The following is a 27,348-nucleotide window of genomic DNA, read 5'->3' on the forward strand; positions in this document are numbered from 1 at the left end:
ATGAATTAAGCACTCAATGTTGCTTACCTTGTAATCTCTGGATACATTTTCTGATGTCACTGAACCTGAAATCTGACTAGAAATTGTAGCAGCTATAAGCTGTTTACACCATTCAACATGTGACCCTGTAGGACTAAAAAAAAATAGCATGGATTACAAAACATTATATCATAGGATCTCAGTGAAAAAACTAGCACTGAATAGGAATATGATAATACTTCTTTTTTTAGATGAACTAACTAGACTCTTTGGTTACCTTTACATTTAATCTAAGAACTGAAATAGCAACTGACAACTAGGAAATAAGATTAGGTTCCAGGTTAATTTTAAATGAATCACCCAATTTTCTCAAAAAAAGTTGAAGATTCTAGGTGTTAGTTAAGCTTACTATTCTCTACCATTTAATGGAATTTTACTCTATTAAAATTATACAGAAGAAATCCTTTTTTTTTTTTTTTTTTGAGATGGGGTCTCACTCTGTCGCCCAGGCTGGAGTGCAGTGGCGCAATCTCGGCTCACTGCAACCTTCCACGTTCAAGAGATCCTCCCACCTCAGCCTCCCATGTAGCTAGGACTACAGGCACATGCCACCATGCCCGGCGTGTGTGTGTGTGTGTGTGTGTGTGTGTGTGTGTGTGTGTGTGTGTGTAGACAGGGTTTTGCCATGTTTCCCAGGCTAGTCTTGAATTCCTGGCTCAAGTGATCCACCCGCCTTAGCCTCCCAAAGTGCTAGGATTACAGGCATGAGCCACTGCACCCACCCGGGAGAAATATGTGAAATATTTATCTTACAGCATAGGCTTTTCAAACATTCAATTAATTTCATGTTGGTAGTTTTAAATCTAGAAAATAGTATACTTTTGAGTGAAGTAAAGTGACTCAGAAGAAAATCATGAGATTTATAAATTACAGCCTAGAAAAATGATATTCTCTGTGTAGTATTAACAATACCTTACACTTCTGTAAGTGCTTTGACAACTTACAAATGGTTTTTATTTTTTATTTCTTTTCTTTTTTTTTTTTTTTTGAGACAGAGTCTTGCTCTGTCACCCAGGCTGGAGTGCAGTGGCACGATCTTGGCCCACTGCAAACTTCGCCCTTCCGGGTTCAAGCAATTCTCCTGCCTCGGCCTCCCTAGTAGCTGGGATTACAGGCGTGTGCCATCATGCCTGGCTAATTTTTGTATTTTTTAGTAGATATGGGTTTTCACCGTGTTGGCCAGACTGGTCTCGAACTCCTGACCTCAGGTGATCCGCCTGCCTTGGCCTCCCAAAGTGCTGGGATTACAAGCACAAATGGTTTTTATTATATCAGAGCCTCACAACCATGGTGTGATGAGAAGGCAGAACAGGGACTAGCCAACTTGTCTTTGAGGAGAGAAAATTGAGGCACAGAGGTGACATGCCCTGTGAGAAAGTAGCTGTCCTCAACAGGACATGGAACAACAAATAGTGACTGACTCACTGCACTGAAGCCAGCAGCACAGATGCGAGCCAACCGCTTTATATGAAAACACAGCAATGCAAAGAAAATGTCATCTTTCACTCCCACAGAGCTCTGAGGCATCAAAGCATTTTCACACATGTAGCCTTGCCCAGCCTCACAGTGACCCATTTTACAGATGAAAAAATTAAGGCCCAGTTTTGCCCCAGGTCACATGACTGGCAAGTGGTCAGGCTGTACTCACCTGACCTAAAAGACCACATAAGCCAACTAGGCAGTGAGAGATTTAACAATTGCCCCCAGAGGCCGGGTTCCTCTCACAATTTGGCAAAATACTAAGAAATCAAGCTAGAAGGCTAAGAATACTGACAAAAGTTTACCTTGCAGGTAGCTTTCACTGTAAAGAATGTTTCAGGCCTTTTAAAAAAATCACATCACTGATTAAACCCACACTCATGTATCTGAAGGACAGAAACACCTGGAATCCCCAGGCAATATGGAAAATGACCCAAAGAGTAAAATAAAGAAAATGGAAGTTCTGTGCTAGTGATCCAAATTGCAGTCTCTGATCAAAACACACCAGAGGTTATCTGTGTGGTTGAAAATACTGAACGAGCAGAAACTCCTATCACATGCCAGGAATCTATATACCACAATTTCGACCTGAGGGGGAGAAGGAGGGAAAAGAGAGAAATTTGTTTCCTTCTTAAAGGTTAAGTCACTTTCATTCCCGCGTATATCATACTTTGCCTGTCATAATGCCTTTTTCTGTCGGCACCCACCAGTTGCAAACACAGGAAGAAACTGCAGAAACCCAACTGCTGAGCATGAGTGTGACCTGTTATTACCACCTGCCCAGCATGCCTTCCCCCTTCTTCTGATAAGGACCCTCCTCTTTACTTTGGGGAACTGCCCTTCCCCACATCATAGGCTTCTGTGGGGGAAAGTGGAGAAGAAGGCTGACCCCTTCCTCCACCTGCTCCCACTTGTAGGTGAGTTACCTAGGACCAGCCAATCCCAGGCTTTCCTCTTGGATCCTGAAATACATGGATCTGCATCCAGAGCTGCTGGAGGCCACTTCCCACCCCACCCCACCCCTACCATCTTAAGGAACTCACAGGGATTAAAAAGTGAGGGGAAAAAAGACAGAGAGAGAGATGGGGAGTCCCAACAACACCGTTTGCAATCCTGGCCTCAACTGTGCCTGTGGCCATCTCTCCTCCTATCTGGAGCAGTTCTGTGAGCCAGGACATCTCATTTGGCTTAAGCTAGATTGAACGGTGGTTTCTGTCACCTGCAACCAGAAGCATCCTGGCCAATGTAGTTACGCACAGTGAAACATAGTGGGCTAGCAGACAGGAGGCCTGGACATGAGTCCTGCTTCTGTCACCAGCTAACTCCATGATCTTTGGCAAGACACATCCTCTTACAGGACCACAGCTTCCTCATTATTAATTACAGTATTCAGAGCAGAAGTGAAGGCTCCATAGTCCAAGGGACATGGCCAAGTCCCACCCATAGAGCCAGGTTCCATTCTAGAGGTCACTCTTCAAAGAAAACTGTGAATCTGAGCTTGTTGAGATGACAGAACTGAGAAAGGAGGCCATGATTCCTCCCCCACCCTTCTCTGTAGTCTGTGCAATTGCCCTCTATACTCCTGGTGCCAGTAACTACTTACAGGCTGGAGGCTCCCAGCTCTGTTTCTCCAAACTGGACTCTCCTGATCTCAATGCTGATGTTCCTACAAGACACGTCCACTAGTTTGGCCCAGAGACCCTGCTAATTCAACCTGTCTAAACCAGCATCAGCCGCTCAGCCCCACAACCTACTCCGCTCCTGTGTTTCCTAACTCAGGGTGCAGCACAGCCAGTTACCCTTCCCCCACATGCTAGAAAGCTGAGGTTTGTCTTGAAGCCCACCCAGCACTCCCCCCTCACATCTGAATGGTCACCATGTCGGGTCACTCTTACCTGGTAAGTATCTTGAAAATCCACCCAGCCCTATTCCTAGTCCAACTCTCCTTTCCAGACCCTCATCAATTCTTCTGTGAACTCCACGTGCCTCATGTATTTAAGCCTCACCTATAAGCCCATGACTCCCCACTTTGAATCTCCAGCTCAGACAACCCTGAACTCCAGGCTCAGATAGAACAACTATATCTTTGACATCTATTCTGGGACATATAATTGGCATCTCAAAATTAATATGTCCAGAGCGAAGAGCCTGCTATTTTCTAACCCTGCTCCATCTTAGAGAGACTTCTCCATCTCAGCAACACAATTTTCCCACAAGCTAAAGTTCTGGAACTCTCCCAGATTCTTCTCTCATACCAAACAACCACTCTTCAGCAAACCCCATTGGCTCTACCCTGCAGGCCTTCAAATTACATCTAGAATCTGACCACTTCTCCCCTCCTCCGCTCCACTCTGGCCTGAGCCACCATCTCACTTGGCTTACTACAATAGCCTCCTACTGCCAGTCTCTGCTTCAACTCCTTCCCCTTTCACTCTATTGTCCACATAGCACCATGGAGAGCCTACTGAAATCTACAACAGATTATGTCACTCCTCTGCACAAAGTCCCCAATGACTCCCCATGGTCTCTGAGGCTCTCCACCATCTGGCTCTGTGACTTCTCTAACGTCATCCCTTACTTGTCTCTAGCTCCTTCCCTGCTAGTGACACCTAGTCTCCTTGCTGATCTAGGAACACTTGGCTCACACTCACCTCAAGGGCTTTGCACAGGCCTCTGAATAGAATACTATCACTGACCCCAGGTATCTGTATGGCTGGATCCCTCGCCTCTTATGGGGCATTACTCAAATGTCACCTTTCTCAGGCTTTCCCTGATCATCAAAATCTCTGAAGGAAACCAGAAGATGAGGCATATTTGGGGGTGACACATTCTGGTCTCCTTTGGCTCCTTAAATGATTCTGATGCATGCCCATCCTGAGTACTTCTGTGTTCGCCTCTACCACCTATCTCATTTATCACATTCGATTTCCACTGTTGGTTGGTTTGTATTCTCCACTAGATGGTAAGCCTAGCAAAATGGTAAGACAGCAAAAGCCGTGTTATGCTATTCTCTGAATCGCCCAGGCCTCGTGTATGGTTGAATATTTGCAGATGTGTGGAGTCCTCACCATTTCAAGTGTTGTCTTAGCTGTGACTGGTTTTCAGTGACACTAACCACTTGGGTAATTTATTAAAATATATTGTAATTACACTGAGGTAGAAACAAAGGTGAAGGGAATGTTTCTTGTTTCTGCGCTTTTGGAAACTCCCAAAAGTTTGGCACAATGGTATGACCAGGACAGGCAAGAATGGGCATGTAAAACTGACTGAGTTACATTACAGCAGTGCATGCTGCCTGAGTGCACTCTGGTGTCAGAGACATGGCCAAGTTGTGGGAAAACTGGATGTTCCGGGTTACAGGATAGGCCATCCCTTGTCGTCGGAGGATGGGGTGGCCCCTCCCAGCTAGACACGGTCACTTTATGTTTCTGATTTCTCTTAGTTCTGCAGCTGCCTCAGTAGCAGTAGGCTTGCCTGTGTGTTCATGAAAACAATAAACTGGTTCCCTCAAAGTGTGAAGAACTGAAAGTAAACCGTTCTGTTTTCTTGCTTCCTGAGCAGTTTGGACGTTTTCCATCTCGGATTTTTGCCTCGATCTGCACCAGCTCCCACGCCCGCGGGGTCCCATCTCCCCGTCCCCACTCCCAATCCCCCATCAAAGACCCCAAGCAGCCACAGCGGAATTGGGGTCTTAAAACCACACGAAGCAAGGTGATGCTAAAAGAGGAGAGCCCGGCTGGGATCTCCCTCCCAAGAGGATTGGTGACCTGGGCAGGGACAGCCAAGCGGTCGCCAAGGGCAGCAGGTGGCGGCGCGGGAAGTGGTTTGACAGCTGCGAAGCCCCTCCCGGGGATCCAGGAGCTGGGGCTCTCGGGGCGGAAGTGAGCCAGGTGCGCGGCCCGCAGCAGGTCCGAGGGCGGCAGCCCCCGGATGGGGCGCTGAGGTTTCCGGGGGTTTGGGGGAGGAGGGGCCGGAGGGGATGGATGAAGAGGGGCAGCCCACCCCGCCTCGGCCAGGCCCTGCGCGGCGCCCGGGGACGGGGCGGGCAGGCCTCGCGCGGGGCACTCGGGAGCGGGGCGCGAGAGGCCGGGGCGGCCCGGGGCCCCGCTTACCTGTCCAGGGTCTCCACGCTGGGCTGCCGGGAGCCGGCGGCGGCGCCCCCCGCGGCCCGAGGAGGCCTCCTGCCGCCCGCCGGCCCCGGGTTCGGGCCCCCGCCGCCCTCGCAGCCCGCCGCCGCCACTGCCGCCGCCGCCGGCCTGTCCATGGCGCGCCGAGTCCTGCCGCCTTGGGGAAGCCGCCGTCGGGACAGGAGCGGCGGCCGGGAAGGTTTCGCCGCTCGCCTCCTGCCGCCTGCTCTACCGCCCGCCCGCCCGCCTCAGGCGGCCGCCGCCATTAGCTGTCACCTGGCGGCCCCGCGTTACCCACAAGGCCGCGCGCGCGGGGGTCGGGGGGCGGGAGCGGGGGCGGGGAGGGCGGTGCGCGAGGTCGGCGCCGGGAACCCCCACCTCGCCCAGCCCCACCTGGGCGCTCGCCCGCGAAGCCTTGGAGCGGGGGTCTGGGACCTCCTGTTCCAGCGACCTGGGTGCGTACAGAGCCACTGGGGTTCGGAATCCCCATACGGATTATGCGTAGCGTGCTTCGCTCTATAGTTACACCGGGTTGACTGCAGAGACGTGGGGTGTAAAAAGAAGTTTGAAGACATTCAGGTATTAAAAATGATTCCCCCCCTCAGTTGTCCTTCCCAGAAAAGGTATAGGACAGCTGAAGCTCCTTCGGTCTTGACATCTTGAAGCACGAGCAATTCCGTGCATTTTAGCAATTCCTCCCCACCCCATTCTTCCCTCCATTCTCCCGCGCCCTCCCCCCCACCCCGCCGCCACAAACCCACCTCCTTGCCATCTGTAGGGCAACCAAGTGTTCTGATGCCGCCCTCGGAGCTTCCGCCCATGGTTTATGTTAAGACCAACATTTAACTTCTGTTGATTAAAAATCACTGCTATGAAAATCAAGCCAATATCTTGGTGAGGCGTTTAGGACATTGGCTTTCTGGGCTAGATTTATTTCCTTGCTCATTTTGTGTGGGTTCGAATATCCAACAGCTCATCCCCTCTCACCTCACCCCGATTAAGTTGGAAATGGGTGTGTGGCTCATGATTAAGCCTCTTCGCCTGTGATTGCTCTGGGTGTAGACAGGAGTCCTATGACCCAGGTCTGGCAAAGGAGATATAAAGGGAACAATTCGCTCACTGTTAAAAGGCAGACCTGCAGACAGGGAGTTACTCATGCCCATCCCAGACCCATCCTGCCCTACCAGCTTAATAACTTCAAACTGAACTTTGAGGATATGATGCCTGAAGCCCCAACAGCCATCTTACTCACAAGAGGAGGTGAGCCTGGGGTAAGAAGATGACAGAGTGAGGAGGGCTAGGAGGAAGGAAAGGAAGATCCCCAGACAATAATACCTCCTATCTCCCACTGGAGAATCACCTACTGCAGGTTGCTGGCTTTCTAAAATTATTAAATTAAACGGTTAGCCCACTGTTACGGACTGAATGTTTTCATCCCCCTGAAGTCCATATGTTGAAGCCCTAACTCCCTGTGTGATGGTGTTTGGAGATGGGGTCTTTGAGAGGCAATTAGGTCATGAGGGCCAAGCTCTAGTCTGATGGAACTGGTGCTTTTTAAGAAGGGTCACCAGAGAGCTTGATGTCATGCACTCATGCGCACACTGAGAAAAGGCCGTGTGAGTACACAGCAAGAAGGTGGCCATCTGCAAGCCAGGAACAGAGCCCTTACTAGGTCCCTGCTGGACCCTTAATCTTGGACTTTCCAGCCTCCAGAGTTGTGAGAAAATAAATTTCTGTTGTTTAAGCCACCCAGTCTATGGTATTTTGTTTTGGCAGCCTGAGCACGCTAAGACACCCACTTTTAGTTGGGTATTTTGTTACAAGTAGCTGCAAGCATCTTAGCTGTGCTGAGAATTGTCAGAAAGAAAACGGTGCAACTTTAAGCATATTTTAAGTACCATATTCTTCAAGAAAGATTAGGTCAAAGAGGAATTCACTGTGACACTATCATACTTTCAATTCAGTTAAGTACACTTGGGATTTAGAGGACAGAGATGAATCTGACATATCCCTGCCTAAGATGTTCACAATCCAGTGAAGGGGACAGACAAATTAACAATGACATTACAAGTTGGCAAGTGCTATAATGGGGACGGTTGCACAGGAGTGGAACACCTACCCCAATCCATAGGAGAAGAGGAGGTCAGGAAAACTTCCCCAAAAAGGTGACATAAAACTGAATCTTCAAAGATGAGTAAATCCTTGATGAGGCAAAGGAGTCAAGTTATTCCAGGCAGAAGGCACAGTTATGGGCACAGGTGTGGATTAGTAGGTATGTTAATCTGTTTTGCTTTGCTATAAAGGAATACCAGAGACCTGGTAATTTATAAAGAAAAGAAGTTTATTTTTGCTCACAGTTCTGCAGACTGTACAAGAAGCATTGTGCTGGCATCTGCTTCTGGTAAGGGCCTCAGCAAGCTTACAATCACGGTGGAAGGCGAAGAGGGAACAGGCATGTCACATGGTGAGAGAAGGAGCAAGTGAAATGTGAGGGAGGCACCAGACTCTTAAACAACTAGCTCTTGCATGAACTCATAGAACGAGGATTCACTCATTACCACAGGGAGGCCACAAAGCCATTCCTGAGGGGTCCACCCTCAGGATGTTCACAATCCAGTTCACAACCCAGACACCTCCTGTTCAGCCCCAACTCCAACATTAGGGCTCACATTTCAACATGAGATTTGGAGGGCACAAGCATCCAAACCATATGTGTAGGTTAAATAGCTTATTATGTGTAAGAGAATGCCAAGAAATTGAGTGTTACTGGAGCATAAAGTCAGACAAGGTAAGTGAGGATCTGGACTGGTAGGCCAACAAGTTTGGGCTTTGTTCTGCAGCTCAGCAGATCTCAAATGTTAGTGTGCAAGAATCAGCCCCAGTCTGCATTTTCAGCAAAAGCTCCCATGATTCTGATGCAGGGCTTACTGCACTTGGAGAAATACTATTGTATAGTCCCCCATCTATGTCCATTTGATAGATTGTGCTTCCAAAGACAGCTGTAATAGTATCCCCCATCCCACACACTCTTTTGCAAGGTGACCTTACCACTCACACATCAAGAGGTGGGTTCTGTTTACCCTCTCCTTGAATGTGGACTGGCCCTGTAACCCCTTTGACCAATAGAATGTAGCAGAGGTGATGCTGTGTAACTTCCAAGGCTAACCCTTAAGGGGTTTGCAGCTTCCTGTTTGGTTTCTGTGCATACTCCTTCTTGGAAGTCAGCTGCCATACTCTGAGGAAGCCCAAGCCGCCACAGGGGGAGGCCCATATGGAAGAGAACCAAAGCTCTCAGCCAACAGCCCTAGCTGAGTTCCCCAGGCATCATGGCCAGAAGCCAGCACTAACTGCCAGCTAAGTGAGTGAGGCCATTTCAAGTCTTTCAGTCATTCCGGTGGCCTAGCAAACACCACATGAAGCTGGTGAATCATACAATTGACTAACAGATTTTTGGAAACTAATAAATTATGGCTTTAAGCCACTAGGTTTTGGGGTGATTTTTTGTGCAGCAATAGAGCACCCAAGCATTGCTCTTGATGAATGATCCAGAGAAGTAATCCCTTACCTGTTCAGCTCCCTTCCCCATTCGGCTGTAGGAATCCATGCACAAATCATAGCCACACTCCAAGGAGGGTACTCCACAGTAGTAGGTCAGAAGCTGTTATAATCTAAGATTTTACCCTGCTGGCAAGCTGAAAGTTTAGTTGATCACCACATTCTAACACTCTGAGAGAAAATATAAAGCCTGTGGGTCCAAAACAAAGACAGTTTATTATTCACAGCAAAATCAGCAGCCACAGCAATAGCTTGGATCTGCATCCTGAACCCCAGTCTCCACAGAGTGGCATGCTGTTCTGCAGTGCAAACTTGCCACTCTTACATTAAGAGGTGGTATCGGCTGGGCGTGGTGGCTCACGCGTGTAATCCTAGCACTTTGGGAGGCCAAGGTGGGCAGATCACCTGAGGTCAGGAGTTCAAGACCAGCCTGGCCAAAGTGGCGAAAGCCCATCTCTACTAAAAATACAAAAATTAGTCAGGCATGGTGGTGTGTGTCTATAATCCCAGCTACTCGGGAGGCTGAGGTAGGAGAATCGCTTGAACCCAGGAGGCAAAGGTTGCAGTGAGCTGAGATCGTGCCACTGCATTCCAGCCTGGGTGACAGTGAGAGACTCTGTTTCAAACAAAACAAAACATAACAAAACAAAAAACAAAACAAAAACAGGTGGTATCTATTTCCCCTCCTTTTGAACGGGGGGGGGGGGGGGGGGGGGGGGGGGGCTGGCCTGTAACTGCCTTTGGCTAATAGGAGGCTAGATAGTATCTGCACATGTAATGGGATACACCACGGGAGAGAAAACCCCAAGGCAGGAAACTCTGGCTGCTACTGACCTGCCCATTCTCCCCTGCAGGGAGAGAGATTGCTCCTTACCTTGGAATGAGTGATCAAATGTAAACAAATGTCCTTTGTGGAGATTTACATTTACACCCTGGGTTGGAATGTCTTCTCATACCAACTTTATTAACTTGGCTGTAAATGTATTTCCTCAGAGAACCCTGACCATGCTGAAACCTGAGATAGTCATGGTGAATTGTCTCCGAACACACACAGGCCCTACCACCCCCTTCTGCCCACATGGGGGTCTAGTCATAGTTGCTGGGTTGACTATACTGCATTCCTAGAAATCACTCTAAGAGGACAGGAGTTGTGTGGTGGGAGGCAAGGTGAAGAGTGACTTCTCAGGCCCATGGTGATGCTCACCAGGAAACAGGAAAGGCCTCCTTTGAATGCCCAGCTGCACTCTGCAGTCCCTGCTGGGGAAGTGGGAAATGTATATGAGTATGCTGCATGTTTATGACATGTTTATGCATGTTTATGACATGTTTATGTAGAAAGTGGTAGTTTTCAAAATTACACACATGAAAATGGCTTGGGACATCCATTAATGTGCAGATTAATGAGCTTCACCACAGAGAATCTGAAAATTTAGTAGTTAGGTGCTAAGAATCCACATTTGATAAAGCACCTCAAGTGATTCTGATATACATGGTTTGAGGACCACACTTTGAGAAACCCTGTTAGAGGTGACAAGGAGTGTGAAGTGATCATATTTCCACTCCAGAAAGATCACTAGGATTGCATGATGGAGGATGGATTGGAGGGGCAAGAGTGGCTGTGGGAAGGTCAGTTAAGAAGTTGTCATAATCAAGGAAGACCTGATGCATGAACCCTAACATTGGACAGGACTCAGTGACTGATGGACTGTTGGACATGAAATGAGGAGGGAAGGAGATGCCAACATGGACCACGCCTGGCACTGAGGTTTCAGACTTGGAAAACTGGGTAAAGGAGATATCAGCCACAGATATAAGGAATCCAGGATGACAGGCAGGTGGGAGAGGTCAGTGACCAGGATGAATTGGTTCTGGACATGTTGAGCTTGACCCACCCTAAGTCCAAGCCCATATGTTGCCTTTATGTGTGTCAGAAAAAAGAAACCCCTTCCTTACAACACTGGACTTCTGTTATCATAAAATTGTCATAGTATACCAATTTTGTTAAAGCTCAACCTTTGGCTGCCATATGCCAAGAAACTGCCATAATAGACCTAGAAATCTATGTGGACCTCATTCTGAAGGATCCCTGTCTTAGTCTGTTTGTGCTGCTATAACAAAATACCACAGACTGGGTAATTTAGAAACAATAAATAATTATTTCTCACAGTTCTGGAGGCTGGGATGGGAAACATGAAAACTCTCGCTGGTCTGGGCCTGGTCTCTCTGCTTTCAAAATGGTGCCTTTGTTGCTACATTCTTCAGAGAGGAGAAACGCTGTGTCCTCACATGGCAGAGGGTAAAAGGGTGAACACCTTCTGTTAAGCCTTTTTATAAGGTCACTGAATCTCATTCATGAGGACAAGCCCTCATGACTTAATCACTTCCCAACAGGCCCCAACTCTTAACACCACCACCATGGGGATTAAGTTTCAACAAGTGAATATTGGGGGACATTCAGACCATAGCAGTCCCCCTTAGATGTGACCCCCTTGTGCACTTCACAACCTGTGCAACAGTGCATAGCAGTCTTGGGAGGTACCTATGGGTATCCAAGTGGAGTTGTCCAGTAGACAGTTGGAAGGGAACTCAGGAAAGAGAGGTAATAAAAAGTTGGCTACTTTTCGTAAAATTTGAGGACAGAGGAACTCTTTGTTATTTAACCTTCAGCTTCACGATTTGGAAACTATGGTTGGGGTCATCACTTTCATTTCTGGAAAACAAATTAAGCATATGAAAGTGGACCTGATCATCCCTTGTAAAATAAATTTCTCAAAAACGGAATTTTGCTAGGACTGAGCAAAGCTAATCCTCAATGGAACTACATGTGACTGCACTGCAGAGAAATGTTCCCATCATTTGGAGGGTTTGTAGTGTCAGCTCAAAAGAGCAGGACTTTTGATAAAAATAAATTTTTTAAAAAGGCAGTCTCGGCTGGGCACAGTGGCTCACGCCTGTAATCCCAGTACTTTGGGAGGCCGAGGTGGGTGGATCACCTGAGGTCGTGAGTTTGAGACCAGCCTGACCAACATGGAGAAACCCTGTCTCTACTAAAAATACAAAATTAGCCGGGTGTGGTGGCGCCTGCCTGTAATCCCAGCTACTTGGGAGGCTGAGGCAGGAGAATCACTTGAACCTGGGAGGGGGAGGTTGAGGTGAGCCGAGATTGTGCCATTGCACTCCAGCCTAGGCAACAAGAGAGAAACTCCGTTCCAAAAACAAAACAAAACAAAACAAAAAACAAAAACAAAAAGCAAACAAGGCAGTCTCTCTGAGCATATGCTGGTTCAGAGGCCGCCCAATAAAAAAATTACATAAAACTTTTTCTTTTTTTCTCTTTTTGAGACAGAGTTTAGCTCTTGTTGCCTAGACTGGAGTGCAACGGTGTGATCTCAGCTCATCGCGACCTCCGCCTCCCAGGTTCAAGCGATTCTACTGCCTCAGCCTTCCGAGTAGCTGGGATTACAGGCGTGCGTCACGACGTCCAGCTAATTTTGTATTTTTAGGAGAGACGGGGTTTCTCCATGTTGGTCAGGCTGGTCTCGAACTCCCAACCTCAGGTGATCCACCCGCCTTGGCCTCCCAAAGTGCTAGGATTACAGACGTGAGCCACCGCACTCAGCCAAAATTAAATAAAATTTAAAATAGCTGGACTTCGATCCAATTTTTTGTGGGTGAGCTTGGATGACACATGGATGACATGTACAAATTCTTTTTTTTTTTTTTTTTTTTTTGGCAGTTCAAAAAAACTCTTCTCCACAGATTCTAGGGATTAGGGCATAGACATACTGGGGGTACAAGACTGCCTACCAGAAGCACTAGGTCATGGTTCTCCAGAGAAACAGAAACAATAGGATGCATGTGTGTACGTGTATATGTATGTGTATAGACTTGGATATTTTAGGGAATTGGCTCATGTGTTTGTGGGGGCTGGCAAGTCTGAAATCTACAGGGCAAACCAACAGGCTGGAAATTCCAGCAAAAGTTGATGTTGCAGTCTTGAATCTGAATGCAGTCTGGAGCAGAATTTCTTCCTCTTTAGGGGACCTTAGTCTTTTCTCTTAAGGTCTTCCACTAACTGAATGAGGCCCACGCACATTATGGAGAATAATCTGCTTTACTCAGTCTATTTATTTATTTATTTCATTTTTAATTTTAATTTTAATTTTAATTTTTTTGAGACGGAGTCTCACTCTGTCACCCAGGCTGAAGTGCAGTGACACTATTTTGGCTTACTGCAACCTCTGCCTCCCTGGTTCAAGCAATCCTCCTGCCTCAGCCTACCGAGTAGCTGGGATTACAGGCACACACCACCACATCCAGCTAATTTTTGTATTTTCAGTAGAGATGGGGTTTCACCATTTTGGCCAGTCTGGTCTCGAACTCCTAACCTCAAGTGATCCACCTACCTCGGCCTCCCAAAGTGCTGGGATTACAGGCATGAGCCACTGCGCCTCGCCTCAGTCTACTGATTTAAATGTTACTCTCATTGCTTTGGTTTGAATGTATCCCCCGAAAAGCATGTGTTGGAAACTAAATCCCCAATGCAACAGTGTTGGAAGGTGGGACCTTTAAGAAATCTTTAGGTTGTGAATGAATTAATGCTGTTATTGTGGGAGTGGCTTCCCATTATATGAGTAGGTTCCTTATAAAAGGAAGAATTTAGCCCCCTTTTGCTTCTCTCTTTCCCTTTTACCTTCTGCCATAGAATGACACAGCATGAAGGCCCTTGCCAGATATAGGACCCTCAGTCTTGGACTTCCCAGGCTTCAGAATAATAAACTTCAATTCATTATAAATTACCCAATCTGTAGTATCCTATTATAGCAGCACAAAATGGTCTAAGACACTCATCTGAGAGAATCTAGACTGGTGTTTGACCAAACAACTGGGCACCATGGCCTAGCCAAGGTGACTCATAAAATTAACCATGACAGTGTCCAAAGGTTCTTTTGTGAAGTAGCAATTCTCAATGACACTTCAAATCAGTACAGCTAATGAGTGGGATTATTAAAACCACAGGTTCCTAAGTGATACGATTTGAATGAGTCCCCTAAATTTCATGTGTTGGAAACTTAATCCCCAGGGTGGCAATACTGAAAGGTTGGATTTTTAAAAGGTGATTGTATCAGTAGGGCTCTGCCCTTATGAATGCGTTAGTGGATTATCATGGGAGTGGAACTGGTGGCTTTACAAGAAGAGGAAGAGAGGCCTGAGCAAGTACGCCTAGCTTCCTCACCATATGAGGCCCTGCACTGCCTTGGGACGCAACAGTGTTTCCACCAGGAAGAAGTCTCTCACCGGATATGGCCCCCTGACCTTTGACTTCCCAGCCTCCAGAATTGTGAGAAAAAATTTATTTTCTTTATAAATTACCTAGTTTCAGGTCTTCTGTTATAAGCAACAGAAAATGGACTAAAACAATAAACTACAGAAAAAAACACCACAGATGACTTAACTTTGTCTTTAGAAGTTATCCGGAAGGCTCTCAGCCACAAGTTCAATTATTGGCAAGGCTAAAGGGTGCCTCGGGAGGCTTTTGCTTCACCACTCCCATCATCTCCACCATCCACCATTCTTTGATGTTGAAATTCCTATATCCTCAGTCTATGACAGGTGCTCTACACTGCAGTGTCAAGCTCGCCTTCACACAGAAACTGCGGTCCAGAGATCTCATACTCTCAAAGCTCCAGAGACTCCACTTGCCTCAACCTGGCAAGCATGTTTCAGAGACACACTTTTTGCCCCACTCAGTAAACACATACATTTCTCCAAGATAAATTCCTTTAAGGCAGCCACATTTGAGCAAGCAGCTGGGATATAGTGGTCTGCAAAGGAGGGAGAAGAGTCAGAAATAGGAGGAAGTCTGGAAGATGAGATTGTCAATGAAGCCAAAGGAAGAACATTGTCTTCAGAATAAATCTTGACCTTGGGTGACTGGGTAGAAAGTGATGCCAGTCCCTGAGATTAAAAAACAATAATAAAAATAAAAAAATAAAAAAAAGAAAGAGAAGCTATTTGAAGGGGAAGAGCCTGTAACATGTCCAGGAAAGATTGGATAGGTGGGTCTGGTGCACAGGAGAAAGGCTGGGCTACAGATTTCAGCCTAAAGGTGTAAAACCTTGAGAAGCAGAACTGGCGAGCTGTGTAATGTGTAGAGCCCAGTGCAAAATGAAAAATGCAGGGTATCTTGTTCAAAAGTATTACAAATTTCCAGATGGTGATAGGAAAGCATTGAATGGGGCCTTTCTAAGCATGGGGCCCTGTGTGAGTGCACAGGTCAAAACACCCATGAAGTTGGCCCTGATGAGAATGTGTAAATTTGCCTGGGGAAAACATGTAAAATGAGAAGACAAGCGAGCCAAGGAGACATACTAGATCATTGGCACTGACAGGGCAGCTGAAGGAAGAGCAGCCTGGGAAGAGCTCGAGGGGGTTGCCAGAGACAAGCAAAGAGTCAGGACAGAGGGGGCATGGGAGCCAAGAAAGTCAAGTGTTCTAAGATGGAAGGAGTGATCCAGAGTGTCAAGTGTTGCTGGGCCATCTGGTAAGACAGGGCAAAGAAGTGTTCCCTGGATTTGACTGCAAGGAGGTGGTGTGGACTCTGCTGAGAGCACTCCCAAGGGACAGAAATGACTGGGAGGGCAAAAAGACAGTGAGTTCAGACCACCTAGTCACAGACTTTTGAGTTGCATGGACCAGTAAAATGAAAACAAAACCAAGCCCCACTGTTGTTGTTGTTGCCATTGTTCTTGTTGCCATTGTTGTGTGTCAGGACCATAACATATGACTGCCGAGTAAGGACTGTGTACATGAGGCTCCATCTTTGAGAACCAATGTTGAAGCCTTCCATTGCCCTGCTTGGCAAGTAGATGTCAGCCGGAGTTAGGGGGATCCTTTTCATCCTGAGCACCACCGCATGGGGCTCACCAAAAGTGGGGAGAAAAGCACACAATCTCTTTGCCACCTATGCAGACAGGTGTCAACTCAGTCTGGCCTCGGGCAGGGATGCTTTGCAGCCCTAGGGTGGACTGGGCAGCAAGAGACCTGGACTCCAAAGCTGGACTGCCTTGTAAGGCCTTCAGCGCAGAGTTTGAACACTCTTGTTTGAACGTTAGGGATTTTTCAAATGCTAGAGATATTCACATTCAAATATAAGTTAAAACATCAGATATTATATATGGATTATCTTTTTCTCCAAGTCTGAAATAGCATAGTAATTGACTTGATGTAATTAGAGGCTGAAATTTGTAGACAGTAACCATCAGGTCTTACTTAGGGGAGGTGTGCAGATGTGCTTATTTAGGAATGAGAAAGATATTCTAAAATGCTTTTCTTGGATGAGATTTTGAGTCCATTGGAGAAGCAGGAGCATGGACTATATTTTCCATTCTTTATTTTCAATCTTTGTATATCTTTTTTTTTTTTTTTTTTTTGAGACGGAGTCTCGCTCTGTCGCCCAGGCTGGAGTGCAGTGGCCGGATCTCGGCTCACTGCAAGCTCCGCCTCCCGGGTTCGCGCCATTCTCCTGCCTCAGCCTCCTGAGTAGCTGGGACTACAGGCGTCTGCCACCACGCCTGGCTAATCTTTTGTATATTTTTTAGTAGAGACGGGGTTTCACTGTGTTAGCCAGGATGGTCTCGATCTCCTGACCTCGTGATCCGCCCGCCTTGGCCTCCCAAAGTGCTGGGATTACAGGCGTGAGCCACCGCGCCCGGCCTCATCTTTGTGTATCTTTATAGGTGAAGTGTGTTTCTTGTAAGCAATAGTTTCTTATAGGGTCTTGTTTTTTCATCCATTCAGTCACTCTGTGTCTTTTGATTACAGAGTTTAGTCCATTTGCATTCAATGTTATTATTGATAAGTGAGGACCACTCCTGCCATTTGGTAATTTGTTTGCTGTTTGTTTTGTGGTGTTTTCTTCCTTCTTTCCTGTCTTTCTTCCTTCTTTCCTTTAAGTGAAGGTGATTTTCTCTGGTGGTATGATTTAATTTCTTGCTTTTGACATTTTGTGTATTTGTTGTATATTTTTACGTTTGAGGTTACCATGAGGCTTGCAAATGCTATCTTATAATCCTTTATTTTAAGCTGATGAGAACTTAGCACTGATTGCATAAACAAATAAATAAGCAAAAAGAGAACTAATAACAACTCTACATTTTAACTTTATCTGCCTGTTTTTAAACTTACTATTGTTTCTCTTTGCCTTATTGCATTGTCTATTGCATTGTCTTGAAAAGTTGCAGTTATTATTTTTGATTCATTCTTTGTTTAGTCTTTCTACTTAAGAGTGTTTTACACACCACACAGTCTTATAATATTCTGTGTTTTCCTTTGTGCTATTACCAGTAAGTTTTGTACCTTCAGATAATTCCTTATTGCTCATTAATATCCTTTTTCTCTCAGATCGAAGAACTCCCTTTAGCATTTCTTATAGGACAGGTCTGGTGTTCATGAAATCCCTCAGCTTTTGTTTGTCTGGGAAGATCTTTATTTCTCCTTCATGCTTAAAGGATATTTTCGCTGGATATTCTATTCTAGCATAAAAGTTTTCTTCCTTTAGCACTTTAAATACGCTATGCCATGCTCTCGTGGCCTGTAAGGTTTGCGCTGAAGAGTCTGCTGCTAGACATATTTGGGCCCCATTGTATGTTATTTGCTTCTATTCTCTTGCTGCTTTTAGGATTCTTTCTTTATGTTTGACCTTTGGGAGTTTGATTATTAAATGCTTTGACGTAGTTTTCTTTAGGATAATACATGCATGGGCCTAGCACAAAAGAAAGCATGTGCATAGGAGCCCAGCACCAGAGAAAGAAAGCTGTGCTCCGGAGGAGGCAAAAAGATGAGGCACCCCAGAATCTGGAAGATAAAGCTTTTTCCTCCTCTGGTCTCTCTCTCTCTCTCTCTAGCGCCCTCTACTGACAAGGATTTACATTTTGCCAGCTGGTAAATATTTACAAAGCCCATCTCCATTATCACAGAGCAGTTAGAGGAGGATGGCTTTGGAGCTGAGAATGCATTGATAAGTGGTGTAGAGACTCACAGACTTACTGGGTTGAAAGAAACGCTAATCTAATGTCTTCCTATTTCCAATCCACGTCCCACTTGATGATTGAATTCCCCCTACAAGATCCTACCAGGCACTGCTTCTACAGGTGTAGGGCCAAAGAAAGAAATCCCTACATTTACGCCTATTTCTGTCCAAAGTATCAATCAATACAACAAACCTTTCCAAAAGGAGCTAATTCTGTAATCAGTGATTAATTCTTTCAATGACATCTACTTAAGGATGCAATTTGACCAATATGTAGGTATTGCCTGAAATAGTCATTTCTAAACACTTGGCACTGGACCAGCTGCACAAAATTACCTGGGGTGCCTTTAAAAAAAATAATAGACCTTTATGTAGTTTTAGGTTTCAGAAAAATTGAGTGGAAATTATAGAGAGTTCCCATATACCCTCTCACAGCACGCCCCACCCCCCATCCTAGTTTCCTTATTATCAACATCTTGCATTAATGTGGTACACGAGTTACAATTGATGACCCAATATTGACACATTATTATTAACTCAAGTCCACTGTTTACATTAGGGTTCATTCTTTGTGTTGTACATTCTGTGGGTTTTGACAAATACATGGTAATGACATGTATCCGCCATTATAGTATCATAAAAAATGGTTTCTGGTTTCAGTGCTCTAAAAATCCCCTGTGCTCCACATACTCATCCCTCCCTCTTTTCTTCCCTTCCTCTCCCTGAACCCCTGGCAACCACTGGTCTTTTTACTGTCTCTACAGTTTTGCCTTTTCCAGAATGTCACATAGTTGGAGTCATACGGTATATAGCCTTTTCAGATTGACTTCTTTCACTTAGCAATATGCACTTAAGGTTCCTCCATGTGTTTTAATGGCTTGATAGGCTCATTTCTTTTTAGTGCTGAATAACATTTCATTGTCTGAATGTACCATAGTTTTGTTTACCCATTCACCTGTTGAAGAACATTTTCACTGCTACCAACTGCGGCAACTATGTGACAAACATGGGGCAACTGCTGGAAACGTTTGTGTGAAGGATTTGCCTGGACATAAGTTTTCAGTTCATCTGGATAAATGCCAAGGAGCATGGTTGCTGGGTCATATGGTAAGACTTTGTTTAGCTTTGTGAGAAACTAAACTGTCTTCCAAAGTGTCTGTGTCATTTTACATTGCCACCAGCAATGAATGGGAATTTCTGTTGCTCCACATTCTCACCAGTATTTCATGTTGTTGGTGCTTTGGATTTGGCCATTCTAATAGGTGTGTAGTGGTATCTCATTGCTGTCTTAATTCGCATTTCCCTGATGACATATGATGTGGAGCATGTTGTCATATGCTTATTTGCCATCTGTAGATCTTCCTTGGTGAGGTGTCTGTTAGTCTTTTGGCCATTTTTTAAATGTATTGTGTTTATTGTTGAGTTTTAAGAGTTCTTTTTATATTTTAGATAACAGTCCTTATCGAATATGTGTTTTGCAAAGATTTCTTCTCAATCTGCAGCTTGTCTCGTCATTCTCTTAAGTATGTTTCATGGAAGTTTTAAATTTTAATGTGGCCCATTTTGTTAATTTTTTCTTTCAGAGATTGTGCTTCAGCTTTATATCTAAACACTCATTGTCAAACTCAAGATCACCTAGATTTTATTTCTTTAAAGATAATCTTCATATTCATTTTTCTAACCTGCCTCCAGCAATGTTCTAGTACATTTTTAATTATCAGCTCTCTGAAGAAAGACAAAGCCTTCATTTGTAGCATTTGCTCATTTCTGTGGCGTAACTCTTCCCAGCTTGGCCAATTTCAAAGTACCACCTTGACATCACTGAATACAGAATTAGGAAGAGATGCTCACAGTTGTCTCTGACAAACCTATATAAGCCAACTCCAGCAGAATGACTGCTTGTGTCTGATAATTTGAATAATCTGAAGTCTTACAAGTCTTTTTCTGCTCTTTTGTTTCTATTGATGTTCGCTGAAGACTTTCTGTCTGCTATTTTTCACTGGGAGATGTTCATTTTCTTTGAAAAATGATTTGCGAGAATTCTTAGAGGCCTGCGATAAAGGTGTGTTCCTCCATAGAGCATTTGCTTCCACCAAGCACCTGGGGGCACCACAAGACTGGTGCCTGAGGATTTTTGAACTACTGAGGTGAAGTGAATTTGAACTATACTGGAAAGCCTGCTAGTGAGCACCACTTCTCAGGGACATTTGAATCTTCTTCCCTCTCCTCTGCTCTGGGCCAAGCAATTTTCCTTACAGGCTTCTGCTATCGTGGGTATAGTGGGAGTGTGTAAGAACATTGAGGTAATCAGGCATGAACTCCCTCAAATTCCCTATCCCCCTTGAATTCATACCCTATGGTTGCTGTAACAGATTACCCAAGCTTAGTGGCTTAAACAACATACATTTATTATCTCACTAATTATTATTAATGTCATATTAATAATAATTTATTATTTCTGGAGATGAAAGTCCAACCCAGGTCTCATGGGCTAAACTCGAGGTGTGGGCAGGGCTGTGTTCCTTCTGGATGCTTTAGAGAAAAATCTGTTCCCTGTCTTTTCCAGCTTCTAGAGGCTGTGCGGTCCTTGGCTCCTGGCCCCTTGCTCCATCTTCAGAGCCAGCATGGCCAGTCGTCTTTCTCTCATGGCATGGCTATGACTCTTATGTCTCTTCCACCTCCAGCTTCCACTTTTAAAGAGCCTTGTAATGACATTGGGTCCACCTCAATAATCCAGGACGATCTCCTCATATAAGGGTCAGCTGGTATTGCAACCTTAACTCTATCTGCTACCTTAATTCCCCGTTGCTATGTAACCTCACATATCCACAGGTTCTGGAGATGAGGACATGGACATCTTTGAGGAACCATTATTCCCTCCATCAGTGTTTCTTCATCTGCACCCACACTCCTCTAGTTGCTGAGGAAGAGGAGTCCTTTCTGTTGTGCAAAGCAAATTCCACTCTGTCTGTGTCCCTGGGCTCATCCCCACTCTGAGGCCTTGTTCAATCAAGTAACAGCTCCCTCTTCTCTATGCAATCTCTCATTTGCCACTGGCTTCTTCCTCCTGATGTATGATCCCATGAAAGTCTCTTCCTTTCAAAAGCCCATTCTGTCTGTCTCATTTCTCAACAGTTATTATCCAATCTCTCTCCTTTCTTTATAGCAAACCCTCTAGAAAGAGAATCCCACTCTTGTGTACCCTTCGTTCATTCACTCACCAATTCATGCATTCAAATACATATATATATTTTGCACCTACCTTGTGCCAGGCACCCTATTGGGCATTATAGCTAAGAACAAGGCAGCTTAGAGTGCAGTGACGAAGAAAGACATTCAACACATAATTTCAACAAAGTATGGCAAGTGCAATAGTAGGAGATGTATAAGGCCCTGAGGGAGCAATCCTCAGCAATCCTCAATGGTTGTTCCCCATTGATTATGTTAGCTGTGGGTTTTTCATAACTGGCTTTTATGATGTTGACGAACTTTTAAAGTATAAACTATTAAGAGTTTTTATCACAAAAGAAAGGATGCTAAACTTTGTGAAATGGTTTTCCGCATCAATTGAGTTGATTTTATGGTTTTTATCTTTCATTGTGTTAATGTGGTATATTACATTGATTTATATGTTTATATGTTAAACCAGCCTTGCATGTCTACTTAGCTTCCAAGGCTCAGTTCTGACAATATTGCCAAGAAGTTCCTCCCTAGTTCCCTATACTGGCCCAGAAGTCTGCCATCTGTCTCTATCCTTGCAGGCAGCACCCTGCTTGGAAATTACTGGTTAACTGGATTGTCTTCCCACTAAGCCAGATGCTCCTTGAAGGAGCCTACTGTTTTCTTTATTTGTATTTCAACAGCTGGCACGGGTCTGTGTTATAATAGAAAATATTTGTTGAAGTGATCTTACTTTAAATAAAAAATACTTCTGGCTCTGAGCCTCTCTCATTTGGAAAACGACCAAAAAATTATGATCAATTGTATAAGGTTATGGGGAGGCTAAATAGTACAGTGTTTGGCACATATGGCCCAAATTGATAGCTCCCTTTCTTCCATTTAGAGACGAAGGGAGCTGAAGTACATGGTCTGGGGCTTTGGATAGAAGCAACAATAGAAATAGAGAATAAAACTGAAGGCAACTGTAAGTGTAAATTTTGTCTGAGATATAAGGAAATGAACTAGTCATTTACCTAATTATAATTGCGTAGCTTGTAATAGGAAAGCCTAGCAGTGTCTGATTTCTCACCTTGCATACCCTGACCATCCGAAGCTAAAGGAACTGAGGTGTGGTAGGCACCATAATGCACCCCCACACACAAGTTGCCCACAGCCCAATCCCCAGAACCCGTGAATATGTTACAAGACAAGAAGGAATTAAGATTGCCAATTAGCTGACCCTGAGACAGGCAGATTATCCTAGGCTGTACAGATGGGCCCAATGTAATCACAAGGGTCCTTAAAAGTCAAAAAGGGAGGCAAAAAGAGAGTCAGAGACTTGAAGATGTTCTGCTGCTGGCTTTAGAGATGGAGGAAGGGGTCGTGGCATCAAGGAATGCAGGTGGCCACGAGAAGCTGGAAAAGCAAGGAAAATAATTCTTCCCTAGAGCTTCCAGAAGGAATGCAGCCTTGCCAACATCTTGATTTTAACCGTGAGACCCATTTCAGACTTTTGACCTCTAGAATTTTAATACATTTGTTGTAAGATAATAAATCACTAAGTTTGTGAGGGTTTCTTACAGCAGAAACAGGAAACTCATATGAGGCAAATGTCATCTTGTGTGATAAATATTTTACATGCATGAGTGATAAAAATGCATTTTTGAGAACACCAAAACTTATTCTTCTCTAACTGTAACTTGGCACCCATTGACCAGCTTCTCCTGGTACCCTCTTCCCCACTACCCTCCTCAGTCTCTGGCAACCATTTTATTCTCTGTTACTATGAGATCAACTTTTTAAGATTCCACATGTAAGTGAAGCCATACAGTGTTTGTTTTTCTGCTCCTGGCTTATATACATACATTGAAACATCGCATTTTACCTCGTAAGTACATACAATTACAACGTGTCAGTTGTAAATTTAAAAAAATTAAAAAGGTGAATCAAATGTCATTAACACTGCATTTCTGAGAAGGGCTGTGTGAGTTGTAAGGAAACTTTGAGAACGTGCAGCCCACACCCTCACTGAGCAGATGGAGGCCGAGGCCTCCTCCATATCGGTAGCATCTGGGAGCGAGGACTTCACTCACACCTTTCCTTCAGGAAAAGTCACTGCTGGTGCCGATGAGAACCCTGGTTTCCACACATCCCATCCAGGGTTCTAACATAGCTTTGTGATACAGAGTTCATGAAATGTAAGCAACTTTTATAATGTACATGGAAGCCACTGTGAAACAATTTCAGAACGGCTGGAAACAAATAAGCAGTGCTCTCAAAAGCCAGAGAAACAAACTGCTAAGCCTTAATGGTCGTGTCTAAGCATCGAGCCACTTTATGTGTTTGAAATACGTTACCATCTTTGATTTTAAAGGAGAAATTGCAAATAAGAACTAATCCATGTCTGAATCTAAGCCTCATAAGAAAGTGAAAATCCTGCATTTTACTCCTCTTTCCTCTTCCAAGTATGTTCAATATGGAAGGAAGACCTCAGTAACAATCCCTTAACTTAGAAATCTACCAATCAGTTTGGCGTGTCAGACTACTTCAAATATTGGTATTCCAGCTTCATAGTTTTAGTGGTTCTGTAAACCTAAAAAATTCAACTGAAATGTAGTTCAACCATGGAATGCTTTTCTGCAAGTGTGCTATTATTCTTGCTTGTGGGGTGCGCACTGCATACATTTCCCATTTCTCTCGGGTGTCCCCTCTTTTGCTTTAATGGCCACCAGTGGGTGCATCCTCCAGTAACAGGAGTATACACTCTTTAATAAATTCCCACATTAAGAATTTTCCATTTAGACAGTCCTGCTTTTGCCTAATGTACCCAAATGCCACAAGAGTTGTCTGAATGACACCACAGATCTGCATTATGCAAGTGATAAAATACTACTCAGCTTATTCTGAGACTTTTTGAGTATTATTCCTTCCAAAAAAGCAAAAGGATAAGCTTTGCTGCACTATCAAAAACAGGTCAGAAAGTGCTATGACTATATTTAGAAATGAAACCTATTATCAAAAATATATGTTTCTGAATTATTTGAAGAGTTGTCCCAGGAAGAGAGGTTCTTCAATTTCATTCCAAAAGGCAGAGCTCAGGCCATTCAGTGGGAACTCAAATGTAGACTTCAGGCTAACATCAGTATGAACCTGTGGTGGTGCTGTAGGACGTGGGCCGTGTCAGTGAACGCCTGGAACAATGGCATTCTACTCAGTCGAAAAATAGGGGTAACAGAATGCCACCTAGCTCATAAGGTCCTAGTGAGCGTTCAATGCGGCAATGTCTGAGGAAGGACTTCACAAAGTACTTCAAATACTCATCGTTATGAAAGATACACTTAGTCATTTAAGAGTCCTATTCTGATTTTTCTTTAAGCTCTGTTGGACGTGATCTATTCTGATTGTCAAAAAATGGTCAGTTTTAGTTTACTGCTATAAGTATTCAGCATTCTTAGAATGTACATATGTAAACAACATAATTTCCAACTGGCAATATTGTTTGAAGAATTTTAAAAATTCTTACCTAACGAGACATCAACTAACTATGGCTTATTTAACCAGTATCTTCACATCCCTTACTATCAACTGCTGTGTTCCCTATTCAGAGCCTGAAGTTTTGCGTGTTCACGTTTGCAAAAGCCATCCTCCTAGACAGCTGTAACTCTTAAAATCTGCATTGTTAATGCACTTAAATGCCCAATCTTGCTGAAATTTTGGGAGAGCCCTGCAAGGTTGCCAGTGAGATAAAAAGTACATGAAGTAGACCCAGGAAAAGAAATCCAGATGGCCAGCATGCACATTTCCAACACATACACACTTACAGCCCTGAAAATAGTTTTAGGTTTCAGTTAATACATTTATTACAGCAGGTCTTTAGTCATTATTGCCATTAAAAAGTTTTCATGAAATTTCACAAAATCTTTCAGGCTATTAGTATTAGCTTTCTTTTTATGGAGTGAAACTTTGTTAATTTATGAAATATTTACAGCATTTACAAAAAGTAAGAGAATGTCTAATAAAATTTCTTATACTTACAAAATTCATACATTACACTACTGTATTTGAGATGTCTTACTTGGTAGACCAATTAAACTATGACGTAAAATAATTTACAAAGATATATTTAATCTTTCTTAATTCACTGAAAACAAAACCATATTAGTTATAAATAGTCCTTTACAAATCATTGTAAAACACTTAATTGTTTTAACTCGAGCCTTAGCTTTTACAAATATACTTAATAAATGAATTAGTTCAGATAGCAAATAGAACTGTGCATTTAAAATTTCACTTAATACTATAAAACAAAACAACCTGAAAAAGCAAACTGCCTGGTACTTCAAGTAAAAATTTGTAGAACCAGTTTTTATGCACGCGTAGGGTGGGGAGGGGAAGCCAACACCATTGAAATTGAAATGCATAAACACAATACTTTCAAGAATACGCTCAACACATGTACATCTGGGGCACTGATTTCTAAGGATGATGCTCTAGCAATAGCTCATGCATCCAAGACGGTAGCCCTACATTTTGGCAGATGAGCTGGATTGACTAGAGCAACATTTGTGAAAACATTCCCCTAAGCAGCAGGATGCTCCCAACATCCTTGGACAGTGCTCTCTTTGGGGTCTGCCACAACCCGAAAACCATTCCGAATTTTAGGCAAGCTCATGAAAGGATTTAGAAAATAAAACTGGCAAATTAAAAAAAACAAATCATATTTAACTGGGCCCTGTCAGTTTTTTAAAAATATAAAAATAGGCTTCTCTGGAAAATTAGGGGAAGACATTTTCTACCCCTAAATTTCCAAATAATGAAAAACTCATCTATACAGCTATTTCTCCTTAAGTCACCACTTATGACGGTATAAAAGTTGGCAATTACTGAAACACCTTGCTTTTGGGTAATGCCTAAGAAGCTGAGCTCAATTTGGTTTTGGCAGTAACATGCATCTTTCACATTTGGATTCATATTAAATAATCCAAAGCAACTGTTAAGCAGCTTCAGGAAAATGCATTTCATGAACATATTTCCCTTTGATTTTAAAATAATGTTGTTTCAATTAAGCCCACAAAATATATATTGTATATATAGTATTTCTCAAGAGGTAAATTAAATCTCAATTTTGTCTTTCAAAAACTGTTTTTTAAAGGTGTCAGCGTTTTCCAAAACCTCATCTCAGCTCCTTTCTTCTGATTGCCGTGTGGACCCTGTAGTTTTCTTGTAATATGTATTCTAGAAGGCACATATTCAAGAGTTTAACGTTATGTTAGTTCAAGTTCTACATGGAGGCAAATATTTTAATCTACTTTTTACAAATGCCCCAAATGAAAGTCAGCTATCGCCTTTATTTCGAGCTCTAATGCACTGCCAGGGCCCCCCTCAGAAGTGAGTTTGCACATGGGGCATCATTTGCGAAGGACTGGAAGGTGAAGCTGGGGGATCAGAAAGCTTGGCAGAGTTGGCGAGCTGCAGTTCCTCAAGCCGCTTTATGTATTCATCGCGCAAGGCTAAGAGTTCCATGTAACGCTGCTCCACTGGATTCGGCTGCTGGAGAGAACCAGAGACTTGAGTTACACTTTACGCCAGGCACGTCACGAGAACTCACCTGTTCCACCCATCTGCTGCGACTGCTGCTTTGTAAATAAGTTAAGTAGGTATTATGTAAACTCAAAGTTTAACATAATACATACTTTCCTTAACTACTGCCTCATTGACACATACAGGAAAGTACAACACACAGTACTAAACACCCAAGTACTAAGTATTTGTTCACCAAGAAATACCTAATGTACACATTTCCTCACACGTGTCACCATCTTTTAAAATTTATCAGCCCCAACACAGCTCCAGTCTCCCGTGTTGCCCGTCCCAGGCCCACTGTTCTCTTTCACTCTGAGGGACAACTCTTCTCAAGTTGCCATGTGACCTTCCTTTTTGTGCAGATTTGTGACACTT

General features: G+C 44.0%; 2 protein-coding genes and 1 long non-coding RNA gene across 14 annotated transcripts in view; 1 reads left to right on the forward strand and 2 right to left on the reverse strand.

Moving 5' to 3' along the window:
• LOC105495894 (myotubularin related protein 1) overlaps positions 1–5,920 on the reverse strand; it is a 77,692-nt gene extending 71,772 nt beyond the window's left edge. For 5 of the 8 annotated variants that reach the window (XR_011618102.1, XM_024797319.2, XM_071088362.1 and 2 more), the window contains exons 1-2: positions 5,631–5,797; positions 28–133 (exon numbers count right to left, since the gene is read on the reverse strand). Coding sequence is in view for 7 of the 8 variants with exons in the window: in XM_024797319.2 (XP_024653087.2) it covers positions 28–133; positions 5,631–5,782 (258 nt within the window). In the remaining variant the exon portion in view is untranslated. Of the gene's footprint in view, positions 1–27; positions 134–5,630 lie in introns of all 8 variants that reach the window. The other 3 variants (XM_011765815.3, XM_024797320.2, XM_011765814.3) reach the window with 1 other exon arrangement.
• Positions 5,921–5,967: 47 nt separating this feature from the next.
• The window catches only part of LOC139360599 (uncharacterized), a 28,933-nt gene continuing 7,552 nt past the window's right edge, over positions 5,968–27,348 (forward strand). The window contains exon 1 of the long non-coding RNA XR_011618103.1: positions 5,968–6,224. This is a non-coding gene — a long non-coding RNA (uncharacterized lncRNA). The remainder of the gene's footprint in view (positions 6,225–27,348) is intronic.
• LOC105495893 (myotubularin 1) overlaps positions 25,223–27,348 on the reverse strand; it is a 107,416-nt gene continuing 105,290 nt past the window's right edge. For 4 of the 5 annotated variants that reach the window (XM_011765804.3, XM_011765803.3, XM_011765806.3 and 1 more), the window contains exon 15: positions 25,223–26,940. In XM_011765804.3, the coding sequence (XP_011764106.1) occupies positions 26,773–26,940 (168 nt within the window). In that variant the 3' untranslated portion in view covers positions 25,223–26,772. The remainder of the gene's footprint in view (positions 26,941–27,348) is intronic. The other variant, XM_011765808.3, reaches the window with a different exon arrangement.

This window comes from Macaca nemestrina, chromosome X (genome assembly GCF_043159975.1).
Source record: "Macaca nemestrina isolate mMacNem1 chromosome X, mMacNem.hap1, whole genome shotgun sequence".
NCBI classification, from domain to species: Eukaryota; Metazoa; Chordata; class Mammalia; order Primates; family Cercopithecidae; genus Macaca; species Macaca nemestrina.